This window comes from Mustela putorius, unplaced genomic scaffold (genome assembly GCF_011764305.1).
Source record: "Mustela putorius furo isolate JIRA1106 unplaced genomic scaffold, ASM1176430v1.1 tig00000056_pilon_pilon_pilon, whole genome shotgun sequence".
Lineage (NCBI taxonomy): Eukaryota > Metazoa > Chordata > Mammalia > Carnivora > Mustelidae > Mustela > Mustela putorius.
This window is the reverse complement of record NW_025421263.1, coordinates 5,525,787-5,545,414: the sequence shown is the minus strand read 5'-3', so window position 1 is coordinate 5,545,414 and position 19,628 is coordinate 5,525,787. Positions and strand designations below refer to the sequence as shown.

At 35.1% G+C, this 19,628-nt stretch overlaps 1 protein-coding gene across 1 annotated transcript; it reads right to left on the bottom strand.

Moving 5' to 3' along the window:
• Positions 1 to 1,509: 1,509 nt before the first annotated feature.
• Positions 1,510 to 19,393, bottom strand: TDO2 (tryptophan 2,3-dioxygenase). The gene is made up of 12 exons (XM_004772041.3): positions 19,286 to 19,393; positions 18,961 to 19,066; positions 17,630 to 17,720; positions 15,423 to 15,493; positions 13,416 to 13,543; positions 11,629 to 11,815; positions 10,245 to 10,352; positions 7,111 to 7,222; positions 6,210 to 6,267; positions 4,611 to 4,690; positions 3,771 to 3,861; positions 1,510 to 2,097 (listed from the first exon to the last, which is right to left on the bottom strand). The coding sequence occupies exons 1-12, from the start codon at positions 19,375 to 19,377 to the stop codon at positions 1,944 to 1,946; spliced, it is 1,278 nt and encodes a 425-aa protein (XP_004772098.1). The 5' UTR covers positions 19,378 to 19,393; the 3' UTR covers positions 1,510 to 1,943.
• Between the last annotated feature and the right edge of the window lie 235 nt (positions 19,394 to 19,628).

Genomic DNA, 19,628 nt, shown 5'->3' with positions numbered 1-19,628 from the left:
ACTCAATCCCAGGACTCTGAGATCATGACCTGAGCCGAAGGCAGCGGCTTAACCCACTGAGCCACCCAGGCGCCCCATTAAGAATTACTGATATATCCCTTGGGGGGGTGGAAAAAAAAAACTCTTACAACTATCTAGTTTAGTCACACCAAGAAATAAAAAAAGAGTTAAGTTAAATCATTTAGTCTGTTAGAATAAACCTTGACAAATAGCATTTATTCTAAGATTCCAAGACATCTTGGTGACAGAGCATCTATTAGCATATTTTTTTTATTACTTCATGAGATGAGTAAAGATTGAGGTAAGTATTTTTTTTTAAAGATGTTATTTATTTATTTGAGAGAGAGAGGCAGAGAAAAGCACAAGCTGGGGAAGGGGCAGAAGCAGAAGGAAAAGGACGAGCAGACTCACCGCTGAGCAGGGAGCTGGGCATGGGGCTCCATCCCAGGACCCTGAGATCATGACCTGAGCCAAAGTCAGACATTTAACCAACTGAGCCACCCAAATGCCCTTTGAGATAAATATTTTTATCCCCATCATATAGATAGATCCTGGGGCTTAAACTGGAATTTGTACTAGAATGGATAGTTAATAAATAGCAGTGCCAGAATTTGTTGCCATGCTCACTGATTTTGAAGCCGTTGTCTTTAGCCACCATGTTACTTGTCTCTGTATTTTTCAGCTTAGACACTCTCAGGCACTCTTTACATGTGCACATGCACAGACACACACAATCACACACATGCACAGGGCGTTATAGGTAAAAGCAATTATATGAAATTGTTTATCCAGAGACAAACTAGATGATGTGATCCTCATAAGAAGAAACTTATAATTGAGACCAAAGAATAGTTCAATTCCATCAAGAATTTGCTGCTTGCTTATAATCACCCCAGGTCAAGGTTGATATACATTTGGATTCCTTTGATAAAATTTTGCACTTCCTTTGTAAAAGAAATTCAGCTAAGTATTACCAATATCCAGGCCAATCTAGAAAAAGAATAAAATTCCTGTCTGATCTAAACTCTTAATCTTGTACTTGTTACTAGAAATGAACTAAATCACTATTTAGTGTGTTTTCTCTTCTCTCTTCTGGAAACAACATTCTTCAATTAAAGGAAATATCACTCTTTCCCAACTTCAGTCCTGCTACTTAACTGTTTCCTAGGGCTGGGAAGAGCACCTTTGACTTTCTGGTCCAGAGGTGCTGGGAGCTGGGACCTTGCTTGAGGAAGGAGCTGGCCTACAGCAAGGAAGAATAAAGCCAAGAAGAGAAAAGAAGAGATGAGACATAAAGTCTCTTAGAGAAAAGAAGAAAGGAGACAGAAAGTCTCCTCCAAGTGTTCCAGGAATATAGTATTCCAGGAACTGGCTCCATCCCCAGGCTCCTCCCAGTTGTTCAAGCTAGTGGAATTGTCCAGCAAGTCCCATATAGGCAAACTTCAGGTAGATTTCTGCCCTTGGTCATCAAGAGTCCCAGTAAATACAAGCAACGTTTCCAAAACAATATATGGAAAAGAGACTGATTCTTATTATTTCTCAAATTTTTTGTGTGTAAGTCTTTGTACACAATGATACATTTTACTCCATAAAATACTTGAAATAGCTGAAGTTTACAAGCCCATTAAATTATGAAATGAGATAATGATTGTGTTAAGTGGCTATACTAAGGTATAAGGGGACACTGAGTTTCAATAGGAAAATCTTCTATGTACAATGTTACCTTTCAATTGAATTCACTTCTTATCTTAATGTTTAGTCTTATACTATCACAAAAATGAGTTAATAAAATTATTTACAGGATTAAGTCAGAGCACCACAGTGCTTACCTATATATATACATATATTACAGTAGGACTCTTTGTGTATCATGAAAATTCATAGAAAATTTTTAAAAAGACAGGCTGAGAAATCGATGTCTTCATAGATTTTTGCAGATTATTTTAATCCGATTCATCACTGCTGAAGTAAGAGCTGTCACAGTATTCAGCCGTGTAAAGGAACTTATGAATACTTGGGTTCATCTTCGGGATCCAGTGTCGGGGAACCAGATATGTTGAAAGATTAAATAAATCTACAAATACCTTGTATCTGTCACTGGAAAAACACAAATATACAGAGGGTGCAGATTTATTGACATGAAATATTTAAAATTTCTCAGATAATGATTTAGTATTTAATATTATGCTTCATTATACATTATGTATTATATTTTGTGCATATTATACATGTAATATTAAGGAGTCAAGGAATATTAACATTAAAATCACTTCCTTTTCATTCTACATCCAAAGTTCATGCCCATAAAACAATATTATGTGTTTCATTGATCCTGACCAGGCTGGTTCAGACTAAAACCCATAGTCTTATGATTGTCATACTACCTTCATAAAGATAAGGGTATGTTCTTATTTCTGACTTTGAAAGGATGATATGCAAAATTTCAAAAACATTTAAGCATACAAAATTCCTAGTTGTTCCTTAGAAAATATTTCCCACCTGAAAAGTAGCTGTCAAGTAACTGACATGAATGGATTAATAAATTGAAATGCCAACTTAGATTCCTAATAAATATCTACAAATGTGGTTTTAACATTTACAATCACTCTTGTGTGTGTTAGTCAACTGTTTTAACTGTTGCAGTTTTATAGAGAAAGAGCATTTGCCTTTGAGGTCGAATGAGAGCTCAAATTCTGCTCTGTAACTTGCAAACCCATGTGACCTTGAACAAGTTGTCTAAATCTCAGTGTCTTGGTTCCAGACCCTATAAAATAAAAACTACAACCCCTTCTTCTGATCAGACCTTTGTGAAGACTTCATGAGACAATGGAACACTAGAAATGTTGCAAGTGCTCATTATTCCCACCATCCACTGGTGTATATATAGGTCCATGTGGTACAATCATTTACTGTTTCATGCTTACAGAATTTATCCCCAGGGAAAGAGAAAATAGGGAATGATCGTGAAAATTCAAACCAATGAATTTTATAAGTTGTTTAGTCTTGAGTTTGTCCCTAGGGAAAATGAAAATGTATAAAAAGGATGAAAAATTGAACCTGCATGTCTTATAACTGTCAATCTTATAGAAACATTAGGAATGAAAACCATGTGCAACATGAATTTTGGAGACTAAGTGTGAATATCTAATTTGTTCTTGAGCTGATTCTCCCTTTCCGAGGGGCCTTGTAAGTTTCCTGATTTCCATATGTATGCAACTATCTCTATCTCCATCTATAATGTTGGGAACAGTAAATAAATTAACAATATAAATGTCCCATAAATCTCTCTAATGTGTTTTAAGTGCTAAATAAATCTCAACCTGTTTCTTTGTAAACACCCTCTGGGAACTCTCTGGAGTAAATGGAAGTAGTTTTTATAAAATAGAGTCATACCAGAAATCAAGAAACTATTTTTCAGCTGTGTCATCCACCAGGCAAGAGGACTTTAGTGGAATGAATGATAACTGTTTGAATCTAATCTGAACTTTTGGAAATGTTCCTCCCTGGATGAACTCTCTCATATCTTCACAAGTCGTGCGACCACAGGTACCATGCCCCTTTTCATCTCAGGATCAGAATTATGAAGTTCCAAAACTAAGGATTTTTTAAATGACCTCTCCAATATGAATACCTTAATATAACCAGTATAAATGTGTTGTCAAGAGTTTAGATGGAAGCAAGTATAAATCACATTTCTTAGATAATGTAGGTAGAGAAACCAAAAATCAGCAATTCTGGCAAGAAAAACAGGTGAATTTCCCCCATCTTACCTCACTGTTGAGCGCAGGTACTGATAGCCAGAAGACCCACCAGTGCCAGCTTTGCTACCCAGCATTCTGTGGACCATGCACACATGGTTATCTAGGCAAACACACAGATTAACTCCATGGATATTTTTCTGCCATTAGTTCTACAATTTTTTAAAAACAAGGGGTTGGTAATGATTATTGCTTCTGAGAAAACCTTCAGCCCTTATCACTTAGCCATATGGAAGGTTTGCATGTGAGAGCCAGATGAGACCAGTAGGTTGCCTGGCACCCGACTTGGTTCAGGCTATATGCATGTGACTCCATCCAACATAATGATGGACCAGCCTGTGGACACAACAGGGGAAGAGAAGGGCAATATTATGACTTTCACAAGCCCTCACTGCCTTTGCCTTCAGGGGTCCCTTCCTCCATTTAAAGGAAAAAATACATATATATGCATATATACACACACACACATATATATATATGAATATTTTAAAATTGCATTGGCATAAAGATGAATAAGTTATGATTATATATGAAGACATTCTACTTAACCCAAATTTAATTTTTTCTTCTGATTATTAAATAAAACATTTTCCTGGGCTTCCACAGAGAGTCTGGGCCTTAGGCACTATGCTCGTTGTGTATAATGGGTAAATGGCCCTGGGAGAGAATAAATGTTGGGTTGATTTAAAAAAGACAGAACACAAAAAAACAAACCCATTCACCCACAAAGGGGGAAAGAAAAGATAGCGGGAAGGAGAGCAGACAGATGAAGAAAAGGAATAAAGGAACAAGATGGGAGGGAAGGATTACTGGGGTTGAGGTGGTAGTGCTGGAAGGGGTGGAGAGACTTACATCTCCACTTAGTCATGAGTGTGTCTATGTCCATGAGAGAAGTCAGCAGCTGAAAGGGCACCTGGAATCTAGGCTCTTCCCTAAAGAAGAAATAATCATGAAAAGAAATCTACTGAAGCAAACCCAATGTGTTCAGAGGCTGTGAGTTTTATAATCTGTTGGTTCTGGAAACAAATGTCAACTTTGCCTCTTGAGACCTAGAGCAGCCCTGAATTATTATCAAACTTAGTTTCTTCATCTCAAAAATGAGGATACTATTACTCAACTTAGAGCATTTGTTTAAAGGGTCTAGAATATTCCATGTAATATATGTGAAGTGACCGGGCAGAATCACACCCAACATTGATTCTCGTTAAAAGGTAGACATGGGGGCGCCTGGGTGGCTCAGTTGGCTAGGCCTCCAATTCTTGGTTTCAACTCAGGTCATGATCTCAGAGTCCTGAGATCAACCTTGCACCTGGCTGCATGCTGAGCACAGAGTCTGCTTGATATTCTCCCTCTCCTTGTGCGCCTCCCCTCAACTTGTGCATGCTCTCTCACTCTGTCTCTCAAATAAAAATACAGCTTCTTCTAGGAAAAACTCAAAAACAAAAATTGCTTTTAATTTCCTCTAATACATATTTTTTTTTCTTTCTTCATCCATTTATTCAATACTCACAGTACATTTTCTGCTTCAGATACATAAACTTGAGAGGCATAACTGAGCAGGATTTTAGGAAAAGAGTCAAAAATGTTTTCTGGATGTTTCTGAAGAAATGAATTTGAGAAGTTTTCTCTAAAGATTTTATTTATTTGAGAGAGAGAGGACATGAGCTATGGGGAAGGGTAGAGGGAGAAGCAGACTCCGTGCTGAGGAGGGAACCTGACTCAGACCTCGGTCCCAGGACCCTGAGATCATAGCTGAACCAAAGGCAGATGCTTAACCAACTGAGCCACCCAGGCGCCCCGGAATTTGGGAAGATTAAAAACTCAAATAAATACAAGAGGTCCAATAAACAGAGGTTTTGTTTTGGTTTTGTTTTTAATGTTTGCTAGTGTGCTCTCCATTGTTCTGACACATTTAATTTATGAAGCATGAAGATGAGGCCTTCATACACATGAAATGTGAGTAAATGGACATTTAAAGGACACCTCATGCACTTTAGACAGTGAGGACAATTTTACTTGAAGTTGCAAAATAAAGAAGATAACAATTTATAAAGTTGTTTTCACTTTATCTACTTTTTTAAATTTCATAAAACAAAAATGACTACAACATCATTTAACGATGGAAGATATTCTGTGAAAGTTTCTGAGATTGATTAAACTTTGGCAGTTTAGGACACTTAATGTCATATAATATACTGTAGAATTTAATAAAAAAGATATTTAATTAATTAGTGGGTGTATATATGTATATTTCTATCCACTATAGGGATAAAATTATACTGTTAATATCTAAAAGACAAAAACTAATGAATCTTCACAATTATTTTCTGAGCTTCCCTCCAAAACTTAATGACTTTTTACAACTATGATTGCAGTTTATAAGCTTTATACCTGATACATTATCTGTACCCACTCCTCAGCTTCTGTTATACTCTTCTATTTTGCTTTTACCTGTAAAAATAGATCATCAAGGCCCCCTGAAGTGCTCTGTATGACAGTCGTCTTTCACCTATAGGATACATAGTGAGTTTCAATTTAATGAGGAATTTAGGGAAGTCATATTAATTTTGTATCATCACCTTAAATAATTAAGTTTTATATTTTTTTAGAAAACAATGTTTCAGGTTAAATTTTTTATTCCTTAAATTCAAAAATAAAACTAATATGTATATCTATATATGCATGTATATATATAAACTACTTGGCTTCAAGGAGTACAACTATTAAATAAATTAAAGAACTAAATTCATCTTAAAGAAATTCAATATTGTTGGGCCACATGAGATCATCAATCACTTTGAAGAAAGGCTATGTTAAAGTTTTTATCTTTATTTTAAAAACAATAAGAAGGAAATGCTGTGAAATGTGTAGATATGAAGGCATTGATAACACTGATCAATGAACTTCAGAAAATAATAGCCTTACATTAATTATGTTGGAAAGTCTAAATATGTGCTCTCTCTGGTCTCCTTGGGAAACTGATTTTCTCTGCAAAGCCACCCTTGCCCTCATAATACTTATTCCTCTGCTCTGTACTACTGTACTGTTTACAATTACACTGCTTTTCTTCATTTCCATGCCTATTACATTGTGAACTAAATTGCAAAATCATATCTGATTTCTCCTGGTATCCTGAATGTCTGACACATATTATGAAATCTTCTGACTACATCTTTGAAATAGATTGGGCATGTAAACTTACCACTTAAGGTTATAACAGATAAAATTAAATCAGTTCTTGATTCTATGAGTGTAATATAAATTTTCATTTTATTTCCCGCATGTAAGATTTGATATTTTGATCTCATAGTCATACATCCTGGGGAAAGGATGCTTAGAATAAAATACTCACCCTTACTATAGAGATGTTCATGACGTTTCTCATCAAATAAGGAGAGTAACACCTCTTTTTGTTTCTGAAACTCAGCCATTTGTTCCTCTTTTTCTTCTGACTCTTCCTTAGCCTTGGAGGAAGATATCACATTAATATCCCCAAAAAGGGGATTCTTATTTCATAGATTCTTATTTCGGAAAACATGTCTTCTGAGAAATAGACGCACCAGGAGCAGAAAAGGTGCACTTGGAATATTTACCACATCATCTAATACAACTTGGAAACTGTAACTTATGAGATGGGTTTTTTCCTACTGGTTCTATCCTTCTATTCATTTATATAACTTGTTAATCTCAAATATTATTTTCATAAATATCATGAGAAATGGATTCAGATGGGCAAAACTGCAGAAAACTACAAGTGACTGACAATGTTCTAATTTTAGACAGCTATTTTTTAAAACAGAAAGTAAAGTAATTTCACTTAGGAAAAAATAAGACTTTCTAGTCAAAAAAAAAACTATCCAATTAAAATTCTATATTCAGTATTATATATTGTAAGTATGATTTTTTAGACTTTTTCCACCCTCAGATATTTTTTCATTTGCTATCTATTGATTGATTTAAAGAAATTCTTATAGTTCTGCCTACTACATATCTTTTACTTACAACTCAATTCAGCTGAAGCAAAAATCAGTTAAGTCAATTATTTTTAGTTTGAACAATCACTCATGTGGTGAGAACTTGTAAGCACATTATTATCAATTAATTACTCATTTATTTAGTAAATGTCATGCTAAGGTAATAGAGATAAAATCGTGAGCAAAAATTGAGTTCCCTGATCTCATGCAGTACATCATCTGGTGGGAATAAGACATTGAACAAATAATCACCTAGTCATTACATTGCAAGTGTGGACAGTACAAAGCAGGAGCCATATAATGCCATGATGACTTACAGTAGTCACGAGGTCAAGGGAGATCTTTTTTGTAAAGATATATTTATTTAAGAGAAAGAAAGAGAGAGAGAGAGTGCAAGGAGAGGGCCGGGGATGGGGGAGAGAGAAAGAATCTCAAGCAGACTGCCTGCTGAGCAAAAAGCCTGATCCCAGGACTCTGAGACCAAGACCTGAGCCAAAATCAAGAGTTGGATTCTCAACAGACTGCACAACCTAGACGCCCCAGGGGGAGATCTTTCTGAAGAAGTTCTCCTTGAACTTGAAGAATGGAACGAATTATCTGGGGAAGAATATTTCAAGCCCAGAGAATAACATGAAAAAGATTCTGTGGTGATAAATTAACGAACTAAATTCATCTTAAAGAAATTCAATATGGTTGGGCCACATGAGATCATCAATCACTTTGAAGAAAGGCTATGTTAAAGTTTTTATCTTTATTTTAAAAACAATAAGAAGGAAATGCTTTGAAATGTGTAAGCATGATGATTCGCACACCTGTACCCCTGGGACAAATAATGCATTATATGTTAATAATAATTTTAAAAATTTTTAAAAATTAAAAAATAAAATACCTACTGTTAAAAAAACCATAAGGAGGAACAAACACATTTCATGCAAAAGCAGAACGTGATCAGATCTGCATTTTGAGAAGACTGCTCAAACTGGTATGTAAAATAAATTGGAATGGAGTCCTACTGGGGAGAAGTAAAGGATAGTTTAGAGAAATTACGAGACCAGGTGAAAAACAAGAGCAGTTTGGATTTGATTAAGAGTGATAGATAAAATGGAGGTACCTGAGAGCTATTCAGAAGGTGAAATTTGTAGGATTTGGTGATAAGTTGAAGAAGTGATTGAGGAAGAGGGAGGTGCCAGTGATCAATTATACATTGCAGACTTGACAGATTAGGTGGTTTGTAAGGGAAAAATTTCTTCAATTTGTAGAAGACTGAGTTGATAGGAGCATGGAAGGAGGAGAGAATTTTTTAAGTGTGGTTTTATGGTTATGTTTTTGAGAGGACCAGGAGGAGATTATAAAGTAGGGTGTGAAATATGTAATTTGAAATTTAAAGAGCTATCTATGCTGGAGATGAATGTTTGAGAGTTATGGTTTAGAAGCAGATATTAAAACAGTGGGTATGAATGAGTTCATGTAGTGAGAGTACAGAGAGAGAAGAAAAAGTGTCTAAGCCAATGCATTGGGAAATCCCATCATATATCAGTCGGAGAAGAAAATTGAGTCAGTAAAGGGGACAAATCAAGACAATAAGGGCCAGAGAATTAAAGGAAGACAATGTCATGCCAAACCAAGGGGAAAGAAAATATCCAAGAAAGAATAAGTAGTCATTATTGAATGCCACTAGGAGATGAGGTAAAACGAAAATGGCCATCGGATTTATATACCTGGAGGCCATCTGTCAATGAGGGGACAAGAAGACAGACTGGATTGGGCTGAGGATTAGATGATAAAGAAATACCTACACTAACCATGTTCTAAATACCCAACAGATATTCACCTAACTTAATGCTCATAATAGTCCTACAAGGAAGATACTCTTACTTCCTATTTTCCTATTGGTGAAAGTGAAGCGAAGAGAGTTTAATTAACAGAAGTTCCATGTCAGTCGTTAAGGTGTGAAGCTGGAACTTGAACCTATGCAGGGTGACTGACTTAAAAGTTCCAGCTTTAAGTACTACCTGATGCAGCCTCTCCAGATATAGAATTGGAACAATTCTTTCAAGAAATGTAGTCATGAAGAGAAGATGAGAAATGAAGAATCAACAATAACATTCTTAAGATGAAAGAAATTTGAACTGAGAGCCAGTAGGAAGGGCCCTGCAAATATGTACGGGTCCTGGGAAAACTATATGGTTAAATATATTTGGTTGACTGGTCTTTTGTGAGCCTACTTCTGTCTAGAATTGGTCACAATACGAAATTTTCAATACAAGTTAAAAGGTCTATTAATCTGATAAATTTATCAAAAACAAAATCTTATCTATAATGAACTTCTTAATTTAGTTTTTATGATATGTAAATAAAATAAAATTTATTATGTAATTTATTTCTTACAGATACATTTATGAAAGGAAAAGAATATAAGGAAAATAGAAGTTTAAGAGAAAATTGGAGATTTGTTAAATTCTCGATATTTCATCTGTTATAAACTTATATTTAGTTATGGCATCATAAATACCTGAATTCTTGTGAATTCTTCCTCCAGGCCCTTCACAATGTTGTTTTCAAACTTTCCCCAGAAGTTAAATCCATGTGGTTCTAATCCTGGTGTTCTTTCCAGCCATGCCTGAAGTATTTTTTAAGTAAATAAATTATAAAATTTAAAATATGTAAAATACATTGTGCCTAACATCTACAAACTTGAAACAGGAAATTTTCTTAATTTTGAGAAACATTTGTCACATGTTTTTTGTATGTAAATATTATGTTTCCCTTCTATTTCATTTAAAGAATAGCAATTTATATTTCACTTCTTAATCTTTAAAGCAATCATATCGATAAGTATTTTCTCTTTATTTGTTAAGAAATAGATTATTACAGAAATCCTAACATTGTTCTATAAATCTATGAACATATCTAAATGTTGTTTGAATGAAGTCTTCTGGTTTATTCTCAAAATACCTTATGGCTTAGGAGCTGAAGGATGTAGGAACATGGTATACTTAGCAACTTTGAAATCAATTAATAACTTAATTATTTTAAGAGTCCATAAGACTTATTTTAAAAAGGTACTTTAATTTCAGGAGAGTGAACATATACAAGATTTTTTTAATGTAAAAATGAAACAAAATTCATGCATCTCTGTGGATTCCTATTTAACCTATTTTTCATTTTGAAATTAGCTTTGTGATTCTTTCTTCTTCTATCTTTATGAGTTGTTCTGGCATTAGATACAATGTATTGACCTAAATCCACATTTACAATTCTGAGGGGATTAGTGTGCAGAGTAGAAGTCCCTAAAAGAAAATGTTAATTTGCAAAGGTAAAAAACAAAAAAACAAAAAACAAAACCAAACCAAAAAAAACCTCTTGTGAAAGAAATTAGGACCATATAATCTTTATTTAATAATTTACTTCTGAAGAAACAGTAATCCTTTAAGACCTTTTATAGACCCATAGGGAATTAAGTTATGAAGAGAACAAATTCTGAAGACTATACTCTTCGTAATTTAAGTTAATTGAGAAAAATACGCAACATGTAGAACTGTTCAATAATGGAATATTTTAAAGAAGTAAACCTCATTTAATAATTAACTACACTCAACTTAAAAATCAGCTAATTAAATGTGGTTTAGTAGGCTTGCTTAAAAGAATTATTTTTTATAAGATGAAGTTATTAAATATTAACACAGCTGATTATATAAATATTTCTGAAACTCTCAGGAGAGTTCTTTATATTTTAAATATTTTAATTAGTTGAGTTTAAGTATTTTTATAAGTTCTTCTGCTTTAATTTACAATGAATGTGACAAAACACTTCAGTTTTAAAATTTTGATCTAACAGAAACTAAATTAACAAGACACGGGGAGTAAGACTTCAAAGATAATATTTGAGTATGTACCTCCACTAGCTGCAGTAGTGTTTTCTCTTGCTCCGACTTAAGTAGCAGTTCATTATCTTCTCCTTTGAAGTTATCACGATAATGTCTTCTGTTGTAAGGGACCCTCAAACTCTGAAGGACACCTATCTTGTTTTCTAAGAGTCGGAATTGCAAACTCTGGAAGCCTGATGCTGGAGATAAGTACTCTCTGGATAAATGGAGGAAGGCAAGAGAAAAGAAGAGGAGGGTTGACATTGTAAATCATTGTTATGCTTTCTTCTATTGAGAGGTCATCAGTTCTATTCTTTTAGGTATCACCAGGAACAGGGACACCACTGCCTAGAGTTGGACCTGCGATTTGATCTTACTGAAGAAAGAAAATTGGGCCTCCTAAACATCATTATTGCTGTCAATTAATCAATTTAAAGATGGCGTGTGTACACAGTGTGAGAAATGTCATATATGCATGTGCATATGTATATACATAAACACACACATATATATATACACATATATGTTTATGTGTTTGTGTACTAATTTTTTCCTGAGATAAAGACACGTGGACATTGTGCAATATTTCCTATTCTATAGTACTAAAAGATTCTTTACAGATTCAATCCCTCCTAAAAGTTATATTCTTGGATATCATCATTGATCTCACTATCTAGCGTCATTATGAACACAATGAGATATTATCAGTAAAACAAATGATATATTGCCTCACACAAAATAAGCAATCAAAAAATGTTATTACTTCCACTCCACAGTCACCCAGATTCTTATATCCTTCTAAGGTTCCTTCATCTAATTGGTTTTAAGACTTCAATTTTTTAAAACCACTATGAAGGAATTTTACTACATTTCTACTTGACTATCACACATGTTTGAGACACTGCCTATTACATGATTAAATGGACCCAATGTTCTTAAGAAAAGCTCTTCTATGATTTTGGTACAAAAAAACTTAAAAAAATATATATATATATGGCTTTGGCTACCTGGAAATGCAGTGCTAACATTTATAGTTCAATCCATAACTTAAACTGACACTTTTGCTGACCGGTTTCCTGTCAACTCTGTTTCTCTTTTATTTTTAGTTTGAAATTTTTAAAAATTTAGTTAGATGTTTTGTGTCAGTGATGTTGCCATTTTGATAAGTTATCTAAAATTCTTTTTAATGGCTTTTCAACCTTTGAGTAAGATCAAGCGTAAAATCCTTTTTAGATAAAAACAGGGCACACAACAATGAATTGAAATTAATCGATCATATTATGTTCATATGTAAAAGTGAGTGAAGGAATATTTTTATTAACTTTTATTAACTCAAATACTTTGTGATTAAGTCTCCTTCATGTTTGTAGTGGCACAGTGTCAGTGGGACAGGCTTTTTACACAGAACACATGTTCCTCTTTTACCCCATAGGAATGAAAGGGTAAACGCCACTGCCACCTTTTTTTTATTATGTTCAGTTAGTCTCTATATAGAATGTCATTAGTTTCTGTTCTTTCTTTAAAGATTTTATTTATTTATTTGACAGAGAGAGAAATCATAAGGAGGCAGAGAGGCAGGCAGACAAAGAGGGGGAAGCAGGCTCCGTGCTGAGCAGAGAGCCCCATGTAGGGCTCCATCCCAGGACCCTGAGATCATGATCTGAGCCGAAGGCAGAGGCTTAACTCACTGAGCCACCCAGGCACCCCTAGAATGTCATTAGTTTTTGATGTAGTGTTCAATGTAACACCCAGTGCACATCACAACATGTGCCCTTCTTAATGTCCATCACCCTTCTTACAAAGCCACCAGTCCACACCTGAAGTCGTTGAAGTCCAAGGGCGTCATGGTTTCCAGGACAGAAAACTGCTGTACTAGTAGTTTCAGGATCACTGCCACCCGGTGCATCCGAGTAACAACCTTCAGCATGTTCCTTTCGTCCCTGACCTGATGGTTAAGAAATGAAACATCAAGTAATCAATCCTGTTTTCTGGGAGATACAATAGACTATCAACAACAGTGTACCTCTATGAACTTTCTCTATTTTAATTTAATTTAATTTATTTATTTGACAGAGATCACAAGTATGCAGAGAGGAAGACAGAGACAGAGAGGAGGAATCAGGCTCCCTGCTGAGTAGAGAGCCTGATGTGAGGCTAGATTCCAGGATCCTGAGATCACGACCAAGCAAAAGGCAGAGGCTTAACCCACTGAACCACCCAGACACCCCAAACTTTTAAAGTTCTCTATTTTAAAGAGAAACATGGGAATTAAAAATTGAGTTAGAGAGGAGAAGGGAGTTGGGAAAAATTGGAAGTGGAGGTGAATCATGAGAGACTATGGACTCTGAAAAACATTCTGAGGGGTTTGAAGTGGCCGGGGGGTGGGAGGTTGGGGTACCAGGTGGTGAGTATTATAGAGGGCACGGATTGCATGGAGCACTGGGTGTGGTGAAAAAAAATGAATACTGTTATGCTGAAAATAAATAAATTTAATTAAAAAAATAGAAAAAAAATTTCCATAAACATATATGGAATTAATAGCCACTTTGAGTTGTGTGTGAAGATTGTCTGCAAAAGAGGAGTCATTTCTATTTCTTTAAAAAGAGAAAATTATATGGAAGCAAATGAGAGGCCAATTTTGGAACACAACAGCCACTGATGTCAAAGTAAATCTCTCTCTTAGTTGGCTTTGAGGAATAAAGGTGGAGGAAACATGACAACTTCTGGGTGAAGATTAAGCAACACTGTTGGGGCCGATTCCACGTTAAAACCTGTTAAACCCCTAGGGCCTGCCTAGACCTACTTAGCTGTAGTGACTCCATGTTGCCTGGGTAGACATTTTGTTGTTTAATAAAGCCTCAGCAGTTACTGCTCTTGGTAACTGTTACTAAAACACAGCACCTAAAACAAGGTAACTGTTACTAAAACACAACACCTAAAACAAGGCAACTGTTACTAAAACACAACACCTAAAACAAGGCCAGACAGGTGGAAACATCCAATCAGCCAAAGCCACATATGTAAAGGTCTGAGCATGTACCCTATAAAACTAGCCTGTAAGACCAAGGGGTCGTCACTCTCTTCAGAGGCGGCCCTGGCCGGTCAGTCTGGTTCCTGATGCCTGGCATAAAATAAAACTCTTGTTAAACCTTAACTTCATGTCAGTCTCGCTCCTTTGATAACGGACCCAACAACACCTGGATAAACCTGCTTTTTACCAAGAGCCTCAAAGTGGCCATTAACATAAGTGGGGAGAGCGCTCCATCCCAAGACTCTGGGATCATGACCTGAGCAGAGAGCAGACACTTATCTGACTGTGCCACTCAGGTGTCCTCTTTTTCTTTCTTCTACCACTCTCTTCTTCTTTTTGTTTCACCTTCCTCATCATTGTTCCTATCTCCCCATAGCAAGTATTTGTTAGAAATAACATCTTGAAAGAAACACACACACACAGTCACACACACACACACACACACACACACACACACGAAATGTAATTCTGGTACCTATTATTTAAAGGATCTATATTAGCTATTTTGGCAATCTACCATCATATATAACAACTTTCTTTAAGGGCAAAAAAAAAAAAATCTAGTTCTAAACAAGAGGACTGAAACTGAAATTTGAATCTTAAAGCAATGTGTAGCTCTAGGGTAATAGGCACTGAAAAAGTATGACTACACACTTGTCCACTCAGAAAGGTTTTTTAAATGTTTCCATTAAGTAATCGTTCCATCATTTAGTCATAAGTTTTACTAATTAACAGTATTCTACATTCCCCCCCAAAAAAAGTATAAATCCAACATTGTAACATGAGAACTCACATGGCCATTCTGAAAGATCTCTCGAACAGAATCTAATTCCCAGAGGATTTGCTTAAACCAGAGTTCATAAGCTGCAATGAGAAAAACCATTGTCAAGTTGAAAGTTATGGTAGCATTTTTACCATAATTATATAAAAGACAAAGTCAACACATCAAAAAAGAAATAAATGTAATTTTAAAATAATAAATGCTAATATATTATATTTATACTAAAAACAAATACTACTGTTAATGTTATGATAGTCTTCTTTCATTGAATGTTTTACTATGCCAACCATGTTTTCTATATGCTTCATATTCATTATTATTATTTTGACTTCTTTCAACAAATAAATTATCTATGTCTTTTAAGATATAGCACATAATCTAATTCCAATTTCTTGTGTGGAAGCTGGAGGTTTATGGGAAAGCAGAAGTGACACTCATCTCCATTCCATACTGAGATATTAATAATCACTAACCTGAAGAATATGACAAAACTTTGTTTTCTGGATGCTTAGAATATTATGGAGAGGACAAGCTTGTGAATAGTCTAAAACTTCATTGTATTTATCTAACTCTCTGAGTACCTAGCACAGTGCTTGCATAAGATAAACATTGGGTGATCATTTTATGAATAAATGAACTAAATAGCCAGTGTAGTCATTAGATGAGCATAGAACATCAAAAATCTTAGAGATATCTGGTGCATTCTATTTGGTGCTATTGTACGGGTAAAGGCTATGGCTAAGTGGAGGAATCAGATCATAATTTTAAATTATATTTAAGAAGTCTTCCAGGAATCTAATTTTCATATCTGGACCAAGAGAAAATCAAATATTTATTCATCGGTTTCTGTATCTTTTTATTCAGGTTTAACTTTGTGTGCCTAGTTCCATGACCCACTGACCATGAGCCATAACTGAAGGGTGAGAGGACAGTCTCCTTATCAAATCATGGTAGTTCCCATTTGTTGTATGCTTATCTTGTGCAAGACTCCTTGGGCTAAGTGCTCAATGCACATGAGCTCATTTTATCTTCACAAAACTCTATGAATAAGAAGATAAAATAATTGTCTCCATTTTACAGATGGAGAAAGAATTATTGCTCAAGAAACCTGACCAAGGCCACATAAATTTACAGTGGTAGAGAGAGGAGTCTAAACAATTTTCTGATTCCAAATATGTGCTACCCTGCCATGAGTCCTCTTCCATTTATTTTTGTCTTAGTCTAAATCACCAATAAAAATGTTAACATGAAAACAGGAGAGGTGATACATCAACTCAATTATTTTCCACCTTCATCTTTTTACTCCCAAGGAGCTGATCATTTTAACCAGTCAGTGAAGCAAGCAACCATTTGAGGAAAAGACACAAAGAACAGGTAGGGAAAGAAAACAGGTCTCGAAATGGAGCACTGACTAGTATGAATCCTTGGACCTGGTCAGACAGAGGACACTATTATGCCTCCAACAATCTTAGAGTAAATCTTAATATGCTGGGGTCACAGACCTCTTTAAGACACATATTCATGAAATTCTGCACACAATTTCAATGAGTCAGGTACTTTCCAAACTCCTGAAATCATGGATTGTTACATTAAAAACCACTGCCCAGAGGTAAGAAGACTGGAGAGAATAAATGCACACTTTAGACAAATTTTATATTTTTGTTTAGTACTAGATCTATATATAATTATGTAAAGTCACAATAAATTTGAATGTCTAATTCTTGAAAATAGTTTATTTATTTTTGGGGAGGGGGTGGGGCAGAGAAAGGAGTAGAGAGAGAATCTCCAGCAGACTCTCCACCCAGCAAGTAGCCTGATGTGGGGCTCCCTCCCACAACCCTGAGATCATGATCTAAGCTGAAATCAGGAGTCTGAGAGTTGGTCACTCAACCAACTGAGCCACCCACACACTCTTTGATTTAAAGTTCCAAGCTGACAAACAGTACCATCTTATCTTGCAAATTCCTTGTGAATTCCAAGAGATAGAAAGTTCCCTTGGATTTAAGAGCTAAAGTTCTACCTGATCCAATTAGCAGCGAAGTAACATAAAGAAGATTGTTACAAATTCTAGAGGGATGCCTTATGAGAATTTACCTGGCAGCAAAATATTCTGAAGCGTTTCTAAGGGAAGTGATTCCTTGATCTTTCAGCATGCTTTCCTCATTATCGTGGGGAAATGCCTGTGGAATAGTTACCATCTAATCTTTTGTGCAACTTACCTTGATGAGTTATGATAAAAAGATGTTCATCATGGATTTTATTTCCTTTTATTTCACTTTGAAGTTCCTGTGCATTCAAAACCTTTTCTAACTTTAAACAAAACAAACAACAAAAAAAGACAGACTAATTTTGTATAAACTTCCAGTTATAGGATGGACATGTTATAGGGATCTAATGTACAGCACAGTGATTATAGTTAATAAACTTTATTATATTCTTGAAACTTGCTAAGAGAGTAGGTCTTAAACGTCTTCACCACAAAAAATAAATGGTAATTATGTGATACAATGCAGATGTTAGCTAATGTTATGTTGATAATCATTTTGCCATATATAAGTGTGTCAAATGAACATGTTATATACCTTAAGTTTACACAATGTTATACATCCATTATATCTCAATAAAGCTGAAAAATTTTTTAAAAAAGAAAAATTAATTTTGAAATTGTAAATCTTATTTTTAATCAATTTTAATAAGAAGTAGAATACAATATCGAAAAAAAATCTCCAAATTCCCAAATAATCTAGAAGCTATCTTTTAAACAATTCATGAGTTTTAATCATAAAGAATGAGTTAAATTTATGATTTTTATTCTTTTCAGAACAACTTGTATTGGGTAGGATTCTATGTAACAAATACAACTGTACTCAACGAGAAATCATAACCCTTTTATCTCTTGAAATGAATATGATAAAAGCTTGGTAACTTACTTAACTCACTGTTTAATCTTCTACTGTTTTATACCCCAAAGAACCTATTCTAAGAAGATTTTAACATTCTTTATCAGCTCATCCTTAGAAACCCATCAATGAAAGCACCAAAGGCTCCAAACATTTAACTTTTTAAAAAATATAGAAGACAAACAGGCCACATTTATGATCTCCAAATACTGCATTTGTAATATTCTTCTTGCATTTACTAATGATTTCAAGAAAACATGTGTCTTCAACATTTCTACTTTCCAATAAGGGATTTTAAAAACATCATCTTTTTGGATACATTTGCAATTATCCAGGCTGGGATATACAGACCATGTCCTATCTATGCAAGCTGTGCAATGTCTGCCAGTTATCTCCACTTTATCTTATCATTTACGCTCTTCTGCTTAAGATTCTGCACTCTGCTTGGACCAGACCTCTGTCAGAGAGGTGAATTTTCATATAGGAGTCACCTGAATTGTGCTAACAAAAGTCGAAAAGCATACACCTGTGTCTTTACATCCAGAAAACTTTTTGGTGATTGAGAAAAATAAAAGAAAACATCCAAAACATGAAAATGTCACTTCGCAGAATTTAGCACCTAACCGTGAAAGCTAAGCTCTACCACTTACGTGCAGGTAGTTTCCATAAATAAGTCCTCCTTTGCTGGCTTTATTCACACCGGTTTGTGATTTGTCTTCTTCATTGCCTTCTATGGATAATTTTTTAAAAGCCCCTCTGCAGATTTAATAAGGGAGAAGAAAAACAGGAGATCTTGAGAAAGCATAATAACTAATAATATGAGAGAAGAAAATTCTCTCGCTAATTGATTTTGGAGGAGATTTTTAACAAGAGAAGGATGGCAATTTTGAATGCTTTGGAAATTCAGAAATTGCAGTGTTCTTACTTGGCATTTCTAAGATCCTGACCATCCTTCAAATAGAGGTAAATACTCACCCAAAGTTGTTTCCTAAAAATGGGCACCCACTCATGGTGAAAATGCACCGTCTGTGAAGCACTGAAGTTTGACTCTGGAACGATGATATCATTGACCTTCCCAGATGTTCTCCAGCTGCCTTTTATCTCTCCTGCTCTCTCGGAACCAGCCAATCAGTCCTCCCTGTGTGCTCTTAGATAGGCTCTTGTTTCAATTGGGACAGAAGCTGAACTCTGTAAACTTTGGAGAGGATCCGTGTTGGGGACAGTATGTTTGCTAAAAGAAGTGAGCATTCTGCCAGACCAAATCATTTGACTAGCTAAGTTCTGCTTTTATATCCAAAATAACAAACATTAAATATAT

What these genes read in the sequence shown, in the direction of transcription:
- TDO2 (XM_004772041.3), bottom strand. Translation starts at nt 19,377, where the DNA reads ATGATATCATCGTTCCAGAGTCAAACTTCAGTGCTTCACAGACGGTGC. An exon ending in AGATCTTTCAGAATGGCCAT is followed by an intron (nt 13,544 to 15,422) that starts GTGAGTTCTCAT and finishes CTTAACCATCAG; the next exon opens with GTCAGGGACGAAAGGAACAT. An exon ending in TTGATGATCTATTTTTACAG is followed by an intron (nt 4,691 to 6,209) that starts GTAAAAGCAAAA and finishes TTTCTTCTTTAG; the next exon opens with GGAAGAGCCTAGATTCCAGG.